Below are 24,880 nucleotides of genomic sequence, written 5' to 3' on the forward strand. Positions count from 1 at the left end.
ATTCCAGGAATAGATTTTGAAGCTACAAATTCACTGCCTTTCTCGGAAGTGGTTTACTTTTCTCTTGCGTGCTGCTGAGAGTCAGCTTCTGCCCGAAAAGGGCAAGCATCTCCCGAGATGGAAGTGATGTTAAGCGGCCTTTTATTTATTTCCTCATGTGCCCCTTCACCTTCTGCTTATCTAATGATTGCACTTACTCACTAGAGGCACCGCTTTGCCACATCTCCCACCTCTCAAACGTGGTGCAGTCTTGAAGAATAGATATGATCTGTGGTTGCCATCCTGTGTTTGTGGCTCCATTAGCAGTGACCCTAAAAGACCTTGCTTGGGAACCAACCACCAGTCTTCTGTGTACCATTCCTCCCTCCACATCACCAACAAGTTCTGTCTCCTTCATCCCTGGAACTTCAGGGCAGGGAGGGTTTAAGTTCTCTCAGATTTTTAAAATGCTACTTTAAGACAACCTGGAATATGCATCCTGATCATGGTGAAGAATGACAGTACTCTGAAGATATTATTTCGTAGTGAAGATATAATCACTCTTGTTCTAGTTTCTTTTCGACTTCTGGAGCTGGCCTCCTCCGTTTCAGGGAAGCGGGGAAATCTACTAGCTTGGCACCGGCACTCCAGCTCCAAAAATGCCAACTAGCTGAAGCTTGAATATGTTAAAGGGAAACAAGAGAAAGAGGGCTGAGTAGAGAAGAGGTAGATCTGCCAATACTTACTGTGCCTGATTAGACAATCTCAGCTGTACAACTACAGGTGGAGTGTAGATCTGCAAACTTTATTTTTCGGGGATCTGAGATCCACCCTTCTAAGTTCCTATTGACATGTAAGTTGTCAGGCTCTTGGCACAGGTTGTCTTCTCCTAAAATGGATTTGAGAACTGGAGAATTTTTTCAAAAAAAAAACAGAGGATGGATTTTATTTTTGTTTAGGGTTGTGGTTTCAGGGTTCCCTTGTCCTTTCTTTGGGGGTTGCTGATGTAGTATATGATAGAATATTTCTCTTTCACCACATAATGAGCTGAGTGGAATAGTTCACCCCAGTCCTCTGTGGCTTTCTGTGCTGAGGAATCATCGTGTTTGAGCTGCTTCAGCCATGCTTTCATTTTGTATTCCTGGTCTGGGCTGTAACATCAGACTTGCTTATTTCATGGAACAGAAGCTATCCCAGGCTTTGACAGTCTGCCTGGATGGTGGTTTTGAGTCAGGAGAAAGAGGAATTCAAAGGGACTTTCTTGATAGATACATCAGCCTCTGAGAGTTGAGCTGACATCAGGCATGAGATGCTGATGACGACAGGAACTGTCAGCATTGCAATTTTTTGGTGACCCAAGAAATCAGCTCCTGAACAGATTAGCACTTTAATATAAGTGGCAGATACAGCCTGGATACTCCTTGAATTGTCACCAAGACACTGGAAAGGGACTTGCTTTTTTGTAGGTTGATAGGCCTTTCTGTAACCTATCCACAAAGATCTTGAATATAGAGTTATCTCCCTATTCCATGTATTCTTTGGATTTTCCAGATTTGGTAAAAGTAGGAACTCAATAAATACCACTGCTACTGCTACTATTCAAGACCTATGGGACTAATGGGAGGGAACCAAATCTGCCACTTATCTTCTGGGTGACCTTGGGCAAGTCACTTAAATTCTCTGTGCCTCAGTTACCTCATCTGTAAAATGAAATGGAGTTTTAATCTTCCTCCCTCCTACTTAGACTGTGAGCCCCGTATGGGATAGAGACTATGTCAAACCTGATTATCTTGTATCTACCCCAGAGCTTAGTACAGTGTTTGGCACATAATAAGTGCTTAGCAAGTTCCTTTAAAAAAACTTAAGGAAATCCTAGCTGCTAAAATGGGGGTTTAGCTATGGCTGAGATCGTGGATTCCCTTGCAAGCTATGTTGGAGAGATTGGGAAAGGAAGGGCGAATCAGAGCAAACCTGTAGGTTGGGGAAGGATTTAGGAAAAAGTTAATCATAAAATCTCCTTCAATTTCTAGAGTGGCTTTTCTTCCATCATTCGCTGCTTCACTTGGGTTTAGAACATAGATCATTTTGGAGAAATCTGACCAGAGGAGCTGACTACTGACAGGTCATCATCATCATCATCAATCGTATTTATTGAGCGCTTACTATGTGCAGAGCACTGTACTAAGTGCTTGGGAAGTACAAATTGGCAACATATAGAGACAGTCCCTACCCAACAGTGGGCTCACAGTCTAAAAGGGGGCTCACAGATTCAATATTGTTTTTGTTGAGGGTAACTTTAGCATAACTAGCTGAGCATGATGGCTAGTTACCGATCTCCTGAGCTGGGAATCTGTAAAATGGAGTGGAAAGGGCAGCGTCATTGGGGGGAAAGGAAAGGGAGCATCTATCAGTCAATCAGTGGTATCTATTGGCCACTTACTGTGTGCAGAGCACTATAATAAGCACGTGGAAAAGTACAACAGAATTGGTAGACATGTTCCCTTCCTACAACAAGCTTACAGTCTAGAGGGGAACATAGGCAGCTAAAGTTTGTGGCCAGGCCACTCCTGGGTAGTACCCTGACTTTGGGAATCAGGAGCTCAGGCTTTTATATGTGTGAACTTTACACTTCCTCCATCACAATATTTACTCATGTTCTTATCCCAACTGCACTAAATGAAAGATGGCACCACCCCTTCTCTAAGGGTTCTTCCCTCAATGCTTTGGGTTGGTTCCTAAGATTAAAATTAGAATTAAATTAAAATGAAAATTAATTAAATTAAAATTAGAAGATTAATATCTAATGGAAAATTTACAACAAGAGCTGAAAACAGGTCATTCAGTGTGAGGCTTTCATTACCTGGGGACTGAAAAAGCCTCTCGGAGCTTTCTTTTGCTTCTGGCCGCTTCTGCGGTGAAACCGTGACACGAAAGGACTGAGAAGTCTGAGCTGGATTGAATGTCTGGGTCAAGGCTTCGCTGGCTTTCAATAATTACCATCCAATATGTGTTTTCAAAGCCTTGTTCAATGCATGGAGTGACCGACATCTATATCTAGAGTTAAAATACTGAAGTAGAGACAAGCTGAGAGGATGCTAAACAGCATCCAAGAAGCAGCGTGGCTCAGTGGAAAGAGCATGGGCTTTGGAGTCAGAGGCCGTGGGTTCAAATCCCGGCTCTGCCACTTGTCAGCTGTGTGACTTTGGGCAAGTCACTTAACTTCTCTGGGCCTCAGTTCCCTCATCTGTAAAATGGGGATTAAGACTGTGAGCCCCCCCGGGACAACCTGATCACCTTGTATCTCCCCAGCGCTTAGAACAGTGCTTTGCACATAGTAAGCACTTAACAAATGCTATTATTATTATGATTATTATATCTACCCCAGTGCTTAGAACAGTGCTTGGCACAAGTAAGCATTTAACAAATACCACAATAATAATAATAATAATAACTATTATTATTATTAATAAACATACCTGACATAAATGGCCTCTGGACTTGACAATTATTCACAAAGTATGAGTTTTTGTGGGAGAGATTTTTCCTCTCTATTTTCACTGGCTCTCCTCTGAATCAACACCTTATTGTAGCAGAGGATTTGGGTATATTGATGAAGCTTAGAGCTAAGTCATATAGAGTTGCCCATAATGGAAAGGTCTAAGCCAAAGCATCAGACAAAGTCAATTCACCTGTTTCTGGGCAGCAGCGGCATGGGAAATAGTCAAAGGTGGATGATCAAGTGATCAAAACAGTGATCAAAGACAATGGCAGAGCCTCAAGTTTTTACCGTGTGGAAGAAGGCAATGGTAAACTGCTTCCGTATCTTTACCAAGAAAAACTCTATTATTACACATACCAGAATGACTTAATGACGGAAGATGGGACATTCTGAAAAGGGTGTGTCCATAAAGTCACTGTGGGTCAGAAACGACCCATAGCGGGGACTGTGTCTAATCCAATTTACTTTTATCCACCCCAGCTCTTAGTACAGTGCCTGGCACATAGTAAGCACTTAACAAATACCATACTTATTATTATTATAAGTAATTGTTAAACGACTCGACGTCATTTAAAGATGAAGACTTTCACTGGGAAAGCCAGAAGAGACCATAGTAAAAAGCCAATGGCACTTAGCCGAATGGGAAATCTGGGGTCATCTATGCTAAAAAAAGAGATAGGGAACTACACACATATCTCATTTTCTTTAGAAAAACCAGTAGCGTGCTACCTTGTTGACCTGCAAATGGAGAGTTTTAGTTGGACTTTTTCATGGTATCTGTTAAGGCCTTACGATGCGCTGGGCACTGTTCTAAGCACTGGGATAGATACATGGTAATCAGGTTGGACAAGTCTCTGTCCCACATAGGCCTCCCAGTCTTAATCCCCATTTTTACAGTTGAGGTAACTGAGGCCCAGAGAAGTGAGGTGACTTGCCCAAGGGCACACAGCAGACAAGTGGCAGAGCTGGGATGAGAATCCAGGCCCTTCTGACTCTCAAGCCTGTGCTCGATCCATTAGGCCACACTGCTTCTCCGACAGACTTCTGATCTGTTGGTAGGTGGCCTTTTAGACTGTCTTTTAGACTGTGAGACCACTGTTGGGTAGGGACTGTTTCTATATGTTGCCAACTTGTACTTCCCAAGCGTTTAGTACAGTGCTCTGCACAGAGTAAGTGCTCAATAAATACAATTGATGATGATGATGGCGGTCCTTCAGTTCTAATAGTGATAGGAGAGAATTGTCAGTCTATAGGTCAGAGGTCGGGGGGGGGGCACAGAAAGGTCAGAAAAAGCAGCCTAGCTTCAAATAGATGAAATATACACTAACATGGATAGAGATTAGCTTAAACAAATGGAGGTGAGTGGGCTTTCTGAAGATCCGAATGGGAAAAGATGAAGAGAAATCTCTTGATTCCCCTAGGTGGTTGATGATGGAGATTACTAAACTTAATACCCTGCTGCACAGGTAAGCACTGATGGTGCCATTTTGGAAACATAAGCACCTACATTTGACTAAGTTTCTCTCTCTCATTTCAGTTACTGAGTTCACCAGATGCAAAGATGTCCTAAATCACAGAATTTTAAGGATGGAAAGAACCTGGAGATGTCATTTCCTTGCCATTTGAGAAACACTTTACATACAGTCTAGGAGAGGAGATGAAAATATATCTTATTTCAAGACTCACAGAGGAGATTTCTCAGTCTCCCTTGAGTTGATGACAAGGAGGAGGATGAGGAGAGGAGGACAAGGAGGAGGTGGAGGACAAGAAGGAGGAGGAAGAGAACAATTCTTGACACACAGTAAGTATTTAACAAATACCATAGTAAAAAGAATCTGGGGCTGAGAAGTATCTTGATAAATTAAAAACTTGGAAGTGTGGATTACATTAGAAGCTTGAATTTTGAGAGTTAATTGTATTCTTTATATAACCTACTCATTAGTAATGGTAGTAGAGTTGTCCTTCAGTTGGAAAATGATGCTACCTTTCCCCTCTTAACCTTTGATGTCTGAGTCATTAGCACAACTGCTCTGAATAACTTGGGTATTTTGTATCTGATTACACTACTCAACCCTCAATGTCTATATGGCTTCTCCAGGGAGTCAAAACTCAATTTAATTATCTGGGTTATTTTGGATGGTGGTTTGGCTCATTAGCAACACAAGATTATAAAGATTTTGGAGGTGGCTAGGTCAAGCTGTAAGAGTTTTACAAGCAGTGAAGAAACACACTCTAGAGTCAGAATTTCAGATATTTGGCCATTGTGGTGCATCTGATTCCAAAATGATAATTACATATACCCAGCTGTCACCGATGCCTACTTTTTCCCATTGCACCCCACCTAGCCCTGGTTCTCCTCTCGCTTTGGGTCCCAGAAGGGGAGATCCCAAATCATGAAAGGGGCCAGAGTGGTATTGTCATCAGCAGTAAGTTCTCTGGTGAAACCTAGTAGTGTTAGAGCTATTTTGAAAAAATAAATAAGTAAAAAGACTAGAAAGAGAATGGAGGGAGGTTGACAGGAAGATGTGTTTGGGTGCAGAGAAGGGAAACAAGCAAACCAAGTGCTAGAAACCAGGGAGGGCCAGAGTTGGGTGGGGTAGAGAATGTCTCTGTTTATTGTTATATTGTGCTCTCCCAAGTGCTTAGTACAGTGCTCTGAACACAGTATGTACTCGAAAAATATGACTGACTGACTGACTGAATGGCCAGGAAAGGGAATGACTGCCCTGGAGATTCCCAGAAACTGAAACTTGAATGACAATCACTTCAAGAGATAATGAGTTCTGGGCTGACATGGAGTCATTTTAATTTATGTTCCTTTAGAGAAAAATGACTATGCTTTAGTTTGGCTTTGAGAATTTGGATAGTCTTTGATTCAAGAATTCTGAAACCTGGTCCTGTGGGCCATTTGAAGGGGGAGGGAGGGAGAGAGAGAGAGAGAGAGATAGAGAGAGAGAGAGAGAGAGAGAGAGAGAGAGAGAGAGAGAGAGAGAGAGAGAGAGAGAGAATGTATGTATGTATGTGTGAAGAAATATGTGTATTTCACTGACTGGTGAAAGTCACCTATGAGTATGGAGGGGTGCTGAAAACACAAAAAGATTGTCCTTTGTCATGTTCTTATGTCTGATTTTTGCAGTCCCTCGTGCTGTTTCCTCCTTTGCCTCCTTGCCTTTTGTTCTTAGACAACTTTTACTCAAAAAGCTTTTACTCTGTGTGATCTTGGACAAGTCACTTAACTTCTCTGTGCCTCAGTTTGTCATCTGTAAAATGGAGATGAAAACTTACATAGACTGTGAGCCCCATGACTCACGTGGTTACTCCAGCAGTTTGAGCAATGTTTGACACAGACTAAGCGCTTAGCAAATACAATAATACTATTACTAACACTCCAGTCTTGATAGCAGTACTCTATGCTAGTCTGTCCTTGGCAACTAATTCCCAGTTTTCAGGTGGGATGCAGCATCGTCTGAAACTTTGTTTTACAATTTTGCTTTCAGAATTCCACCCCAAACACCTGTTTAGGTATCCTGTTTTTGCTCATTCCCAGTGGAAAAAGCATGGACCTGATAGTGAGAGGACTTTGGTTCTAATCCCAGCTCTGCCACTTATCTGTTGTGTGAACTTGGCAAGACACTTCACTTCTCTGTGCCTCATTTCCCTCACCTGAAAAGTGGGGGTTCAATACCTGTTTTCCCTCTTATTTAGACTGTGAGCGCCATGTGGGACCTGATGATCTTGTATCTACCCAAAGCGCTTAGTGCAGTGCTTAGCAAGTAGTCACCGCTTAACAAATACCACAATTATTATTCTCCTTATATGTATATATAGTGTGCTGAGCTGAGCACAGCATAGGTGACTAATCCGGATGGAATAAAAACATTCAAAATAACTACTTCCCTTAACCCCTCCTTTTAATAGTTGGAGTTGTTCAACTTTCTTTCATTCATTCATTCATTCAGTCATATTTATTGAGCATGTACTGTGTGCAGAGCACTGTACTAAGCCCTTGGGAAGTACAAGTTGGCAACATATAGAGACAGTCCCCACCCAACAATGGACTCACTGTCTGGAAGGGGGAGATAGACAACAAAACAAAACATGTGGACAGGTGTCATCAGAATAAATAGAAGTAAAGCTAGATCAATCAATCAATCAATCAATCGTATTTATTGAGCGCTTACTGTGTGCAGAGCACTGTACTAAGCGCTTGGGAAGTACAAGTTGGCAACAATGATGATAACGATGATGCACATCATCAGCAATAATGATGCACATCATTAACAAAATAAATAGAATAGTAAATATGTACAAGTAAAATAAATGGAGTAATAAATCTGTACAAGCATATATACAGGTGCTGTGGAGAGGGGAAGGAGGTAGGGCGGGGGGGACAGGGAGGGGGAGAGGAAAGAGGGGGCTCAGTCTGGGAAGGCCTCCTGGAGGAACTGAGCTCTTAGTAGGGCTTCAAAGAGAGGAAGAGAGCTAACTTGGTGGATGTGTGGAGGGAGGGCATGCCAGGCCAGGGGAAGAACGTGGGCTGGGGGTCGACGGCGGGACAGGCGAGAATGAGGCCCAGTGAGGAGGTTAGCGGCAGAGGAGCAGAGCGTGCGGGTTGGGCTGGAGAAGGAAAGAAGGGAGCTGAGGTAGGAGGGGGCGAGGTGATGGAGAGCCTTGAAGCCGAGAGTTTCTTCTGTCCTTGCTCCTTAAAAAGTCTTTGTGACACAATAATAATTCTTTATAGATTGATGCATTAAATTCATTGTAGCCATAGAGAAGAATCCCAGAGCCCAGTGGCTAAGAACCTGATTTTTCCTTTTTTTTTTTGTATGCTCTGTGTTAAGTGCTTACTATGTGCCAAGTACTGTACCTAAGCACAGGGTAATCAAGCTAATCAAATTGGACTCAGCCCATTTTCCACCATCTTCATCTCCATCTTACAGATGAGGTCACTGAGGCCCAAGGTCACACAGCAGATAAGTGGCAAAGCTGGGGTTAGAAACCCGATCTTCCTGACTCCAAGACTCGTGCTCTATTAACACTGCTTCCCTCAAGTGACTGATTGATCACCAGTGTAATCAATCCATGGGAAACCCTTCAAGAGCTTTTCCGCGCCAGACAAAACTCTGTTTCCAAGAGAAATCCTTTAGATTTCTAGGAAGGCTCTCCTATTTAGTTGCAGCCCCTAATTAATGTTTATAAATAATGCCACTACACTGATCAGTACTACCAGACTCATTCCTCAAATTCTGAGAACTGGACAATTTTCACTTGGAAATAGATGGCAAAATACTCATTAAAAATAGACGCCCAGATAGCCATAGATTATTTCTTCCCCACCCCCATGAGGGATAAAGGTGGTAGTGTTGTTGAGATAGTATCAGTGACTGGGGAATTTGTTCAGAGCTTCCTATGTGCCTAACACTGTACTAAGCATTGGCGTAAACAGAATCATCAGTTCAGAACCAGTCCCTGCCCCGGACAGGACTCACAGTCAAAGTAGAAGGGAGAACAGCTATTGAATCCCCACTTTACAGAAGAAGGAACTGAGGCACAGAGAAGATTTAAGTGATTTGCCCAAGGTCACATAGGAGGCAAGCAACAGAGTTAGGATTGAAGCTGAAGTGGGAGATGGAAAAGGAGGTAGAAGATGAGCTGGGAAGATTGTCCCTTTGGAACGTGAAAGTCAACATCTGTTGGTAGGATGCCTAGAGGCTGGGCTCCGGGTTACTTAGGTCTAGGCTTGTTTCCTCTCAAAGAGATTGGAAACAGCAAAGAAACAATGTTTCATGACTAGGAAGTCTTTTGATGTCGAGCACCATTGAAAAGGGGCAGAGTGGATTTCCTGACTGTGGCCACCTCATCCGGCCACACAGCTGCCTCCACCATTCACATCACACCCCACAGCACCTGTATATATGTATATATGGTTGTACATATTTATTACTCTATTTATTTATTTATTTATTTTACTTGTACATTTCTATCCTATTTATTTTATTTTGTTGGTATGTTTGGTTCTGTTCTCTGTCTCCCCCTTTTAGACTGTGAGCCCACTGTTGGGTAGGGACTGTCTCTATGTGTTGCCAATTTGTACTTCCCAAGCGCTTAGTACAGTGCTCTGCACATAGTAAGCGCTCAATAAATACGATTGATTGATTGATTGATTCACCCGTCATTGGTCTGTTGGAAGTGGTGTTGGGAGCAGAAAGGGCCTGAAGTACCCTCAGCTCTGCCCGAACCTGTGTTTCCACCTCCCATTTTGGTTAGGATTCATTCATTCATTCATTCATTCAATGGTATTTATTGAGCGCTTACTGTGTGCAGAGCACTGCACTAAGTGCTTGGAGAGTCCAAGCCGGCAACATCTAGAGACGGTCCCTACCCAACAGCGGGCTCACAGTCTAGAAGGGGGAGACAGACAACAAAACAAAACATATTCACAAAATAAAATAAATAGAATAAATATGTACAAATAAAATAAATGCCTCAAGGACATTAGAAAATGTGATCTGAGTTTGGGCCATCGTGGTTTTCAAATAATCTGTTTGTGCACAATGTCAGACCAGGTGGATTCTTTCATGTTGGGGGTTCTCCTTTAGAGGGAAATGGGGTTTGTCATCCAGGACTGACAGGTTGATTTGAAGGTGGATTTGGGGAAGTCCACTTACTCATCTCCAATGTAGAGCTTGGGCCAGACCTCGTTGACATGAGAGTACTTGGGGCTGCCTTTCCAGAAGAGACGCTCCAGTTCAAACGCCCCTGGGGTGCGGTAATCCTCTTCAGAATCCGCCTGGACAGGCCCATACGTGTTCTTCAGACTGGTCTTCCGCTCTCCTGAACACATATTTGTGCCGAGAGATCTCCCGTTTACGTTTTCTGAACTCAAACTGTCGAGGGAACAGAGTTGGGAAAGCAAATCTCTCAGAAAAGAGGCAAGGAATCTGGGGTGGAGTTGGACATCTTGTATTTACCCCAACACTTAACACAGTGCTTGGCACATACCAACTCAAGCCTAGCGCTCCCTGCCCCGCCTCTCTCCTCTCCCAGCCTACCCACCAACAACTCACCGGCTTCTCAGATGAGAATGAAAAGGAAACTGTTATTGGCAGTTTAATCGTCAATTCTGAACATTCTAGACGCCCCCCCACCTCCATCTTTGGCTAAACAATTTGAAGGATCTCAATCAATCAATCAATCGTATTTATTGAGTGCTTACTGTGTGCAGAGCACTGTACTAAGCGCTTGGGAAGTACAAGTTGGTAACATATAGAGACAGTCCCTACCCAACAGTGGGCTTACAGTCTAAAAGACTGTCATTTACATTTACATCATTTACATAATGTAAGCAGAGGCAATTTGCCTATCCTGAGGAGCTGGTTGGAGTTGGTTCAAAGACTTTTTGGGTGTCCGCTGCCTCCCAGCTCGCTCCCAGAGGGGTAGCTTCCCGCCTATTTTCCTGTTTTTCTTCCCCTTCCTCTGGGCCTTGTTTTCCTTTTCCCCAACTTCAGCTTGGATAGAGCCAGCTGTCTCCCCCCGCCCCGCGATGGGATTCCAGGAGGCACCTTGCCTTTTGTGCATGTAACCCATCTTTAAAGCCGCAGGAAGCAAAATGAAAGGAAGAGGGGGAATCAAGCGGAAAAGGCAATCTTTTATTCTCCATTCCTAAAAACAGACTCATTTGGGATTACACCCTCATAGGTAGGTATTCATGCTTAGGTGTATTGGAACAGCACACACAAATTAGGAACTAGAGGAAGTCAGGTTTTGGGCAAATCAAAGTTTTAATAAAAAACAGAAAAACCAAAGCTAAGGAACAAATCACAACCATGCTGAGCTTGTGAAATGTTGGGCAGGTGCCCTAAAGTACGAGATAGGAGGAGAGAAAAGTGTGATTGCTATTTCATTATCAATCAGAGGTTTCTACTGAGCACTTACTGTGCTGAAAGCACATGGGAGAATACCTAGAGTCGGTCGATACAATCCCTGCCTCAGATCCCTACCCCATCCCTATCTTCGTATCAGTCAGATAATTGCCCTCCTCCACTTCAAAGCCTTACTGAAGGCACATCTCCAACAAGAAGCCTTCACTGACAAAGCCCTCACCTCCTCTTCTCCCACTCCCTTCTGCATTGCTCTTACTTGTTCCTTCATTCATCCTCCCTCCCATCCCCACAGCATGTTTGTATATATCTGTATATAGCCATCATTTATTTATTTATTTATTTATGCTAAAAAATGTCTCCCACTCTAGACTCTGAGCTTGTTGAGGTCATGGGTATGTGAACCCATTGTCAGCTGTGCGACTTTGGGCAAGTCACTTAACTTCTCTGTGCCTCAGTTCCCTCATCTGTAAAATGGGGGATTAAGACTGTGAGCCCCCCGAGGGACAACCTGATCACATTGTAACTTCCTCAGTGCTTAAAACAGTGTTTTGCACATAGTATGCGCTTAATAAATGCCACTATTATTATTATTATTATTGTGGGCAGGAATGTGCCTGTTTGTTGTTATATTGTACTCTCCTAAGCACTTAGTATGGTGTTTTGCACACAGTAAATTCTCAATAAATATAACTGAATGAATGAAAGAATGAAGGTCACAGGACAATGAAAAATGATGTGGTTCAGAAGACCATTTTGCCCTGTTCCCAAGGCTGTGCTGGACTGTGTTACCCAACTTGTGTAAGGTTTACTTCTTTGGCTAAAGTGAATTTTGGACACATCTTTGTTATCTGATCAGGGTCACTGCAGAAAGCATAAGGACACAATGTGCTTCTGCTGCAGCTAAGTGAACACTAGAAATATGAGAGACAACACTGGCCTTAGTTCCCTGCAGAATATCTTCCAATGGGCTAACAGACCAGGGTCTAATAATAACAGTAATAATAATTGTGGTATTTGTTATGCCGCTTACTATATGCCAGGCACTGTACTGGGGTGGATACAAGCAAATCAGGTTGAACACAGGACCTGTCCTATATGGAGCTCACAGTCTTAATCCCCATTTTACAGAGGAAGGAACTGAGGCACAGAGAAGTGAAGTGGCTTGCCCAAGGCCACACAGCAGACAAGTGGCAGAGCCGGAATTAGAACCCATGACCTTCTGACTCCCAAGCCCATGCTCTCTCCACTAAGCCATGCTGGCCTCAGATCTTTTAGACTGTGAGCCCACTGTTGGGTAGGGACTGTCTCTATATGTTGCCAACTTGTACTTCCCAAGCGCTCAGTACAGTGCTCTGCACACAGTAAGTGCTCAATAAATACGATTGATTGATTGATTGATCTGGCTTCTAGGTTCTCTGGTTTGGAACTATCTTTTGGGCTTTTCACTGGGATCCTTTCCTGTTCAATAAGAAAACTTTGGAACACAAGAGGGAGAGAAACAGTTAATTTTGGTTGCCTGGTTTTTTGTCTTTTGACTCTTAGCTTGTTATGGGAAGGGAACTTGTGTACCAACGCTGTTGTATTGCACTCTCCCAAGCACACAGTAAGCACTCGATGAATATCGTTGATGGATTTTACAAGCAATAACTTTGGGGGTCGTCCCTCTTCCTTTAAAGGAAAGGAGAACTTTTTTCAAGAAGAGATTTGAAAACTGTTTCTCCTGTGACTTCTACACATACCTCTGCCTCTTCTGCTGAGATGTAACTAAGATCTAGATTGCAAGCCCTTTGAGGGGAGGGATCATACTTAGCAAACTCTATTGCATGGTTCTTAGTACAGTGCTGTGCACACAGTAATCACTTAATCTAGTGCTCATCTTTGTGCAAAAACGCTCTGGGCATGTTACTCCCCTCCTCAAAAATCTCCAGTGGCTACCAGTCAACCTACATATCAGGCAAAAACTCCTCACACTCGGCTTCCAGGCTGTCCATCACCTCGCCCCCCTCCTACCTCACCTCCCTTCTTTCCTTCTCCAGGCCAGCCTGCACCCTCTGCTCCTCTGCCGCTAACCTCCTCACTGTACCTAGTTCTCACCTGTCCTGCCGTCATTCCCCAACCCATGTCCTCCCCCTGGCCTGGAATGCCCTCCTTCCGCACATCCACCGAGCTAGCTCTCTTCCTCCCTTCAAAGCCCTACTGAGAGCTCACCTCCTCCAGGAGGCCTTCCCACACTGAGCCCCCTCCTTCCTCTCCCCCTCTCTATCCCCCCTGCCCTACATCCTTCCCCTCCCCACAGCACCTGTATTTATGTTTGTACAGATTTATTACTCTATTTATTTTACTTGTACATATTTACTATTCTATTTATTTTATTTTGTTAATATGTTTTCTTTTGTTGTCTGTCTCCACCTTCTAGACTGTGAGCCCGTTGTTGGGTAGGGACCGTCTCTATATGTTGCCAACTTGTACTTCCCAAGCACTTAGTACAGTGCTTTGCACACAGTAAGTGCTCAATAAATATGATTGAATGAATGAATAGGAACCAATGATTGCTTGACTGATTCACACAGTAAGCGCTCAATAAATACGATTGAATGAATGAATGATTCCAAGAAGCAGCATGGCCTCATGGAAAGAGAATGAGTTTGAGAGTCAGAGGACCTGGGTTCAAATGCCGGATCTGCCAATTGCTTGCTGTGTGAACTCGCACAAGTCACTGAAGTTTTCCTTGCCTCATTTTCCCCTTCTGCAAAATGGGGATTCAATACCTGGTCTTCCTCCTACTTAGACTGTGAGCCCCATGTGGGACAGGGACTGAGTCCCACCTGATTAACTTGTATGTACCCTAGCACTTAGAACAGTGTTTGACACATAGTAACCACTTAATCAATCAATCAATCAATCATATTTATTGAGCGCTTACTGTGTGCAGAGCACTGTACTAAGCACTTGGGAAGTACAAGTTGGCAACATATAGAGACAGTCCCTACCCAACAGTGGGCTCACTGTCTAAAAGGGGGAGACAGAGAACAGAACCAAACATACTAACAAAATAAAATAAATAGAATAGATATGTACAAGTAAAATAAATAAATAAATAGAGTAATAAACATGTACAAACATATATACATATATACAGGTGCTGTGGGGAAGGGAAGGAGGTAAGATGGGGGGCATGGAGAGGGGGACAAGGGGGAGAAGAAGGAAGGGGCTCAATCTGGGAAGGCCTCCTGGAGGAGGTGAGCTTTAATTATTATAAAAAGAGAAAGTGAGAGCAAGTTGGGCCTTAACTCTTTCAACGCTGATCCTCTTCCCGGGCATTTACTTGGAAAAGCCGAAAGTAGGAGCATAAAGTATTTTCCAACCCCAGTGTCCTTCCAAATGGGAAAATTCCAGAGGCACCTTGGGGCCAGGGAGAGAGATTCACTTCCTACTGATCTTCAGTCTTCTCTACTTTGTCCTTCACAGCCGGCACTCTCTTTTGGGTCGTTTCCATGTGAGCTGTACTTTTGAAAAACATCCTATCCCATTCCAGGGGCTGAAATACTTCACTCTGGGTTCCAGACAGACTAGGAAGTAATGTGGTTTAACTGAAATAGAGGGGCATGCTTTGGACGCCTGGAATTAATTACCCTTGAGCTTGGAGTTGAAGGGGGAGGAGAGAGAGGCTTGTACTCTTCCAGAAACCACAAGCCTAAATCATCCATTTTAAAGGTTGCTTTGTGTGCACCCCGCTGTCTAAGCCCCCAAAACTAGTTCTTCCAGACAGACAAAGGAAAATGTGTTCACTGAATCACGACTGGAATTTGATTAGAAATCAAAAATCTGTTGCAACTGATTTCCTTCAATTTGGTCCCGGCTCACTCACAATCAGAGAGCGTAGTTTAAGGTAAACTTCTGGTCCGAAAGCACACAGAACGTGGATAGCAGAGCAAAATACAGGAACCGAGTCACCTAACTCCTCATTTGCTAGGAAAATGACTAGTTTGTAGTTCTTTCATCTTTTCTGGAGCCCAAAGTGGAGAAGGAGGGAGGAATATTGGATCCTGAATGTTTATTTACTACTTAATTTTTTCCTTAACCATTGCAACCTACGAAACACATCCTGGGGCATAGCTTTTAAAAGTTAAAAAAGTTCAAATGTTATTTTTGTGCAATAAATTATTTATTAAGGGTCATAGAGTTTAGTGGCAGCCTAGTATATATGTTTTTTCTTTTAGTAACCAGTTTCCTATTGTGCTAGACATTATGCATAATGTCTGGGGCCACTTTACACTGTAAAGATTGCAACAAAGAAACAAATTTTGACTGTGAAAATCAAGGATTATTTTTATTTTTGTAAAATTTAATTTATAACCCATGAATTTAACTTTGCCAGATTTTTTTCTCCTTCTGGGCTAAGTGCCTTTACAAGTTTGTTAACAGAAGTGAAATATTTGAATCTTGAATTTTTCTAAAAGCCCATTTTTGAAGGTTTAATGTTGCCTTCTGAAGTCCTTCGTAACTACATTTATGTCATTGGGTTTGAACAATTTTAAGGAATTTGAAACTTGTTGTGTATGAATTCCTAATTGATCTCTCTAGTCCCACTGAATCTGCCAGTTCCATGACTTTCTGAAACCAGTGAATTACTTTGATATTAATAAATGCTATTATTATTATTATTATTATTATTCTCTGGGCCTCAGTGACCTCATCTGGAAAATGGGGATGGAAACTGTGAGCCCCCCGGGGGGGACAACCTGATCACCTTGTAATCTCCCCAGCTCTTAGAACAGTGCTTTGCACATAGTATGTGCTTAATATATGCTATTATTATTATTATTCTCTGGGCCTCAGTGACTTCATCTGGAAAATGGGGATGGAGACTGTGAGCCCCCCGTGGGACAACCTGATCACCCTGTGATCTCCCCAGTGCTTAGGACAGTGCTTTGCACATAGTAAATGCTTAATAAATGCTATTATTATTATTATTATTATTATTATTATTATTATTATTATTCTCTGGGCCTCAGTGACCTCATCTGGAAAATGGGGATGAAGACTGTGAGCCCTCCGTGGGACAACCTGATCACCTTGTAATCTCCCCAGTGCTTAGAACAGTGCTTTGCACATAGTAAATGCTTAATAAATGCTATCATTATTATTATTATTATTATTATTATTATTCTCTGGGACTCAGTGACCTCATCTGGAAAATGGGGATGAAGACTGTGAGCCCCCCGTGGGACAACCTGATCACCTTGTAACCTCACCAGTGCTTAGAACAGTGCTTTGCACATAGTAAGCACTTAACAAATGACATTATTATTACTATTATTATTATTGTTATTATTATATTCACATTCTACCTCAATACTTGAAAATTACATTTTGGCTATATAATTGTGCTGACATTTCTGCTGTGAGCAGAATGAACGTTGGATCCTCTGAATTCCTCTTCCCTAAGCACTCTCCAATTAAAACAATACGGCAAAAGCTAAATATTGGAAGAATTATCTTTGTCTTAACTGGGGAGGTTGGAATAGGATTTTTAAGGGATTTATGAAAATTCTGTTGGTGGTTCCGCAAAGTAGTAATTCAGAAATAATGAATCCTCTTTTCATGAAAGCCCCACTTCAGGACGTGGGCTGCCGCCGATCACTCAGCATTGTCAGCCTCTCAAGTGCTCTCTGCTAGGAAACACATGAAAGTCTTTTGTATTGATGAAAGAAATGAGGAGTTAGTGTGGATAAACTGCATATTTTAGCCACTTTAAAGGAGCTCTCCTAATTTCTCTTTGCTCACCAGCTATAACTTCCTGTTTCCCGGCAGGTTGTTCTCTAAATCCTCTTGGTTCCAACAGATCTTTATTCCTATAACCTTTTGAAAGCTCTGTTAAAAGAGATCAGGTCAGTGAGGAAAAGTAACAGTAGTGGTTGTAGTGGTATTTATTGAACACCTACTGATTTCAATCAATCAAACACTCAATGAATGGTATTTTCTGAGTGCTTACTGTGTGTGCAGAGCATTGTACTAAGTGCTTGGCATATACAAGGGGCACTTGAGATACATTCCTTTTAAAAGGGAATTTACCCTCTAATAGGGAGGATGGACATAGAAATATTTACAGACAGTGGGATTAGAATAAATGACATTTATAAATAAAAGAAAAATTATAACTGAATATGGTATCGCTATTATTATATTAAGTGCTCACCATGTGCCTAGCACTGTTGTAGATACCAGACAGTCACATTAGACACAGACCCTGTCGCACAAGTCTAAGCAGAAGGGAGAACAGGTATTGAATCTCCATTTTACAGATGAGGGAACTGAGACACAGAGAAGTTAAGTGACTTGTCCAAGGTCACACAGCAGGCAAGTAGCAAAGCTGGGTTATAGAACCCAGGTCTTCGGACTCCCAGGCCTGAGCTCTTTCTACGAGGCCACGGCTGCCCCCCAAACACGTGTACACAGTAAGCGCTCAATAAATACGATTGATGATGATGGTGTACACGAGTGCTGAGGAAGGGCAGGAAGAAATCTGAGTTCAGGGTTCCTCAGAGATGATGCTCAATTCTAGACTGTAACCTCATCTCTAGACTGTAAGCTAGTTGTGGGCAGGGATTATGTCTGTTTATGGTTGTATTGTACTGAGTACAGTGCTCTGCGCAAAGTAAGCACTCAGTGAATACAGTTGAATGATTGAATGAATGATGGTGAAGAAGTGGGTTGTGAAGGAGCTGGGAGTTCAGCAATATGCCCCAGCTGCGAAATTGCGAGACCTTCCAAGTGATAACACTAATGTGCTCACTTTTCATTCATTCAATCGTGTTTATTGAGCGCTTACTGTGTGCAGAACACTGTACTAAGCGCTTGGGAAGTACAAGTTGGCAAAATATCGAGACGGTCCCTACCCAACAGTGGGCTCACAGTCATCATCATCATCAATCGTATTTATTGAGCGCTTACTGTGTGCAGAGCACTGTACTAAGAGCTTGGGAAGTCCAAGTTCGCAACATATAGAGACAGTCCCTACCCAACCGTGGGCTCACAGTCTAGAAGGGGGAGACAGAGAACAAAACAAAACATATTAACAAAATAAAATAAATAGAATAAATAAGTACAAGTAAAATAGAGTAACAAATAGGTACAAACATATGTACATATATACAGGTGCTGTGGGGAGGGGAAGGAGGTAAGGCGGGGGGGATGGAGAGGAGGAGGAGGGGAAGAGGTAGATATGTTCCCTGCCCACCGGGACCTTACAGTCTAGAGGATAAGACTGATTAGATTCCCCATGTTGATAATGAGTTAAGACAGTGAAAAAGTGTGCATTCATACATCCCTATCTTAATTGAGTCTTGATGTAATTTATTTATATTGTCGGTCTCCCCCTCTAGACTCTAAGCTTGTTGTGGGCAGGGAATGTGTCTGTTTATTGTTATATTGTACTCTCCCAGGCACTTAGTACAGTGCTCTGCACACAGTAAGTTCTTAGTAAATACAATTGGATGACAAACTGAGGACTTCCTCCACTTTTCCGCTCTCTCCTCCTGTCTCTCCCTTCCCCTTCTCCTTTCCATCCCTCCCCACCACAGATAAGGCTCAACTCCAGACTTTCCTTCGTAGATACCCTGGTGCCAGTTTCAAAAGTTTCTCCTCTTTCTCATGATCACCCTGTAACCTCCCCAGCACTTAGAACAGTGCTTTGCTCATAGTAAGCGCTTAACAAATGCCATTATTATTATTATTATTATTATTATTATTATTATTATTATTATTATTATTATTCTCCTGCCTTCCACATAAATAGCCAGGTATCTAAGGGTTAAGCCTCTGAGGTGCTGGCTCGTATTGACAGAATGAGGCCAAAACACAGAAGGTTGGTGTACTTGCTAGTTTTAATAGCACGCGTTTGATATAATGGGGACACTGGTAGCTTTCACTTCTGAACTTTTAACTTATAATGAAGAATATTTATCTCCCCAAAGCCCCTCCTTTTGCTCACTAAGATTTGATACCGGGAACCTGAGAACTTTTAAAATAAATTCGTTCAGGAGTTAGTGAATAGATGATAGTCTACCAACTCTGTTATATTGTACGCTCACGAACACTTAGTACAGTGCTCTGCACACAGTAAGCACCCAATAAATATGATTGATTGATTCAATCATCATTATCATCATCAATCGTATTTATTGAGCACTTACTATGTGCAGAGCACTGTACTAAGCACTTGGGAAGTACAAATTGGCAACATATAGAGAGAGTCCCTACCCAACAGTGGGCTCACAGTCTAAAAGGGGGAGACAATAAATATTGTCTTCAATAAATACAACTGATTAATTCAATAAATACAATTGATTGACAGTGGAGTGTAATGCTGATTTTTTTTTCTTTGTTAGCTGGGTTACACATCCTTATTCAAGCTATACGATTTCATAAATACATCCCACCCTGATTCAATTTCAGCTGCATATACTCTGCTAGCTGGAGACCTCTCTGCTTCTGGGATGATAATTTGTTTTCTAGCTAAACCCAAAAACTATCAGAGTCCAAACAACACCACATCCTTGATTTTCTTTCCAAGAGAGTGGTAGGAATTTTGGACTGTTTGCGTTTGGTCAGGAGGTGTTGGGGGCACTTTTGTTTAAATGAAGTTTGTGTGTTTTTCAATTATTTAAAAATGAAAAATAAATCCTCCCACTGAGATGCTGCAGCCAATGCGCAGATCACAGGATGAGGCGTAATGACGGCAAAGCCAGCGGCAATGAATGTGGTTCTTGTCCCGTGTGCACTTTTCAGGACAGGAAGGGACGGTTGGAAAGGCAGCCAACAAAAGCCAAGCGATCCATGGTACAGCAAAGTGGTCAGCTAGAGAAAATGCCTGCACAGCCCAAAAAACCTTCCATCCGAGGATGGCATGGAGGCCAGGCTGTAGTTGGAGGCCAATTCCCCACAGCAGCTGGAGCTCCCACATTCCCAATGAATTCTGAGGTGGGAAAAATAAAGGCAGCTAGAGAAGCAGCACGGCCTATTCATTCATTCATTCAATCGTATTTATTGAGCGCTTACTGTGTGCAGAGCACTGTACTAAGCGCTTGGGAAGTACAAGCTGGCAACATATAGAGACGGCCCCTACCCAACAGCGGGCTCGCAGTCTAGAAGGGGGAGACCGACAACAAAACAAAACGTATTTACAAAATAAAATAAATATGTACAAGTAAAATAAATGGAGTAATAAATATGTACAAGCATATATACATATATACAGGTGCTGTGGGGAGGGGAAGGAGGTAAGGTGGGGGATGGGGAGGGGGGACACTTCACTTCGCTGAGCCTCAGTTACCTCATCTGTAAAATGGGGATTAGGACTGAGCCCCACCGTGGGACAACCTGATCACCTTGTATCCCCCCCCAGCGCTTAGAACAGTGCTTTGCGCATAGTAAGTGTTTAACAAATACCGCTATTATTAGGCCTAGTAGAAAGAGAATGGGCCTTGGAGTCAGGGTACCTGGGTTCTGATAAAGAATCATAATAATAATTATTATGGTATTTGTTAAATGCTTACTATGTGTCAAGCATTGTTCTAAGCGCTGGTGTAGATACAAGGAAATCAGGTTGTCCCACGTGGGGCTCACTCCAGGCTTCTCTGCTTGTCAGCTGTGTGACTTTGGGCAAGCCATTTAACTTCTCTGTGCCTCAGTTACCTCATCTGTAAAATGGGGATTAAGACTGTGAGCCCCACGTGGGACAACCTGATCACCTTGAATCCACCCCAGCGCTTAGAATAGTGCTTTGCACATAGTAAGCACTTAACAAATGCTATCATTATTATTATTATTATTATCATTCCCCCACAGAGAAGTTAAGTGGCTTGCCCAAGGTCACACAGCAGACAAGTGGCAGAGTCAGAATTAGAACCCACGTCTTCTGACCCCCAAGCCCGTGCTCTTGCCACTGATAATAATAATGGCATTTGTTAAATGCTTACTATATGCCAAGCACTGTTCTAAGCACTGTGATTGATTGATTGATTGCGGGGGATACAAGGTAAATCAGGTTGTCTCACGTGGGGGTCACAGTCTTAATCCCCATTTCAATCAATCAATCAGTCAATCAATCATATTTATTGAGTGCTTACTGTGTGCAGAGCACTGTACTAAGTGCTTGGGAAGTACAAGTTGGCAACATATAGAGACAGCCCCTACCCAACAGTGGGCTCACAGTCTAATAGGGGGAGACAGAGAACAAAACCAAACATACTAACAAAATAGAATAAATAGAATAGATATGTACAAGTAAAATAAATAAATAAATAGAGTAATAAATATGTACAAACATATATACAGGTGCTGTGGGGAAGGGAAGGAGGTAAGATGGGATTAGAACCCATGACCTTTGATTCCCAAGCCCGTGCTCTCTCCACTGAACTACACTGCTTCTCTAGCTGCCTTTATTTTTCCCTCCTGCCTGCTGGGTGACCTTAAACTAGTCACCTAACTTCTCTGTGCCACTTGTTCTAATCTCTCACTTGTTTTGATCTGACCTGGGTTCTAATTCCCATTTCCCCAATTGTCTGCTGAGTGGCTTGAGGCACTACATGTTTTTTTTTAGTTTTCCGTCTCCCCTTTCTAGACTGTGAGCCCGTTGTTGGATAGGGACCGTCTCTATATGTTGCCGACTTGTACTTCCCAAGTGCTTAGTACAGTGTTCTGCACACAGTAAGCGCTCAATAAATGCAATTGAATGAATGAATGAAAGTCACAACTTCTCTGCGCTTCAGTTACCTCATCTGTAAAATGGGAGTAGGATTGTGAATCCCATGTGGGAAAGGGATTGTGTCCAAATCAATTTGCTTGTGTCTACCCCAGCGCTTAATACAGTGCCTGACACATAGTAAGGGCTTCACAAATGTCATGTTATAATAATTATTATTACTACTTGTAAAATGGGGATTCAATGCCTGTTCTCCTGTTCCCCCTCTCAGACTGGGAGCCCCATGTGGGATAGAGACTGTGTCCAAGTTAATTGTCATGTATCTACCCCAGGGCTTAGTACAGTACTTAGTACAACGTAAACACTTTACAAATGCAAATATTGTTATGATTATCATTAGTAATATAAAATGAAGTGGTGTCAGAACAGTTTGAGAGAGAAAGAGGCGGGAAAGACCAAGCTGCTGTTGATCTGCTTTGGCACTTGCGCTTTTCTCCAGTTCCCAATTAAGATGAACAACGAATGCATTCCAGGTTTGAATTAATTTCCAAGGGTAAAATGAACATCACCACAACTGATCCATCTCTCTTTGCGCTTTAAGGAATAGAGTCTGAGCACCAATCGATTTTTCAGTTCCCTAAACTTTGTGTTCAGTGTTTTCTATTTTACTTTTTTTTATGTAAATGGAAGTTGAAATCAATCCTATTTATTGAGCACTTACTGTGTGCACAGCACTGTACTAAGCACTTGAGAGTACAATGTAAACAGAGTTGGTAGACACTTTCTCTGCCCACAGCGAGCATACAGTCTGGAGGGAAACTAGTTGGAACTTGAATCTGATCGGGTAGCAACACCCGGAGTGCTTTAAAAAGGGATAGTTTGACCCTACAAATTATATGGGGGATCAAGTATAACTGTTTGGCAAACAGGATCTTAGTAACCATCAGATACAAGTGGAAAGCCAATAGACATAATAATATTTTACTAGCTGATGAGAACAGCGGCCCGTTCTCTGCTCCTCCTAATTCCCTCTAACCTTTCCTTTGCTGCCTTAGATGTAATTACAGTTTCTTGGTATTTTTCCTTCTGAATAAACCCGGGTTTCTTTCTCCCTTGCTGGACTCAGAAGATGCAGGAAGCTCTGTCCTTTCGGAATTCAGCCGCGGCATTCAATGGTGAAGGAATTTACCTAATGTGTACTGGCAGGCAGGGACTATTAAAGGGCTACAACCCAATCTTTCATTAACTACAGGTGGTGGCAGGAACCAAAGGACGCTGCTGCCAGTTTGCTCACAAGATGCCCGGGACACAAACATAATTTACGAGGAGGTTAAAAACTGAAATGCCAAATCTTTCCTAGAGACAGACTTCTATTTAGATGCCTCATTCCAGTCCCAAGAGGACAAGACCAGGCCGGGTGCCAATGGGAAAGAAGCATGCCGGAATCAATGTTTCCCTTAGGAGTGACATCCTGAGGCAGATGATCGCTTAATAATGAATAATAATTATGGTATTTGTTAAGTGCTTTCTAGGTGCCAGGCACCGTACTAAGCGACTGGGCGGTTACAAGCAAATTGAGTCCCTGTCCCATGTGGAGCTCACAATCCCCATTTAACAGATGAGGTAACTGAGGAACAGGGAAGTAAAGTGACTTGCCTAAGGCCACCCAGCAGACGGGTGGTGGTGCTGGGATTAGAACCCATGACCTTCTGACTCCCGGGCCACTAGGCCATGCTGCTTCTCGCTTGCCTATGTACTGTTGCACTGAGAGCCTGAGTGCTCCCTGGCTTTCTAAATTTGGTGGCTAGTGTCAGTCCAAGTGGTGTCCATCATGCTCAGAAGCATGGACCGCTTCTGATTGCCAGGAATGCCTGTCCACTTTTTTTAATGGTATTTGTTAAGCTTTTAGACTGTGAGCCCACTGTTGGGTAGAGACTGTCTCTATATGTTGCCAACTTGTACTTCTCAAGCGCTTAGTACAGTGCTCTGCACACAGTAAGCGCTCAATAAATACGAATGATTGATTGATTGATTGATTAAGCACTTACTATGTGCCAGGCACTACTAAGTACTAGTAGTACTAGTAGTAGCACTAGTACTAAGTGCTAGGGTAGACGCAAACCAAGTCCTGTCGGACACAGTCCCTGTCCCACATGGGGCTCACAATCTTAATCCCCATTTTACAGATGAGGTAACTGAGGCACAGAGAAGTGACGTGACTTGCCCAAGGTCACCCAGCAGACAAGAAGCCAAATCGGGATCGATCCCAAGTCTTTCCGACCCCCAGGCCTGTGCTCTATTCTCTAGGCCGTGCACTTAGTGCTTGGGAAGCAGAATAATGCGGCTCCTTGATTACTCCAAACTGGGTTATCCATTCTCACTGTACACATTCTCTCTTATGTATTCCATAATAATAATAATAATAATTGTGGTAATTATTAGTCACTTCCTAAATGCCAAGTATGGTACTAAGCTCTGGGGTGGATACAAGCAAATCATGTTGGACACGGTCCCTGTCCCTCTTGAGGCTCACAGTCTCAATCCCCATTTTACAGATGGAGTAACTGAGGCCCAGAGAAGTGAAGTGACGTGCCCGAGACCACACAGCAGACAAGCGGTGGATCCGGGATTAGAATTTATGACCTTCTGACCCCCACTACACCATGCCACTTCCCGGGCTCCCTCTAAGCATATGCAGGGTCGTGTTCTCTATGGTGATGGGAAAGACAGAGGTGGACAGGGTATTGGTGGGAAGATAAGTGAACTCCTTCTCTTCCCACCCAAACTCTGTCCTCCTCGGTCTTTTCCATCACT

General features: G+C 42.8%; 1 protein-coding gene across 1 annotated transcript in view; it reads right to left on the minus strand.

The window, feature by feature from the left end:
• DUSP29 (dual specificity phosphatase 29) overlaps positions 1-10,371 on the minus strand; it is a 29,410-nt gene extending 19,039 nt beyond the window's left edge. The window contains exon 1 of the mRNA XM_038744355.1: positions 10,147-10,371. Within this exon, the coding sequence (XP_038600283.1) occupies positions 10,147-10,322 (176 nt within the window). The 5' untranslated portion in view covers positions 10,323-10,371. The remainder of the gene's footprint in view (positions 1-10,146) is intronic.
• Between the last annotated feature and the right edge of the window lie 14,509 nt (positions 10,372-24,880).

This window comes from Tachyglossus aculeatus, chromosome 3 (assembly GCF_015852505.1).
Source record: "Tachyglossus aculeatus isolate mTacAcu1 chromosome 3, mTacAcu1.pri, whole genome shotgun sequence".
Classification (NCBI taxonomy): Eukaryota; Metazoa; Chordata; class Mammalia; order Monotremata; family Tachyglossidae; genus Tachyglossus; species Tachyglossus aculeatus.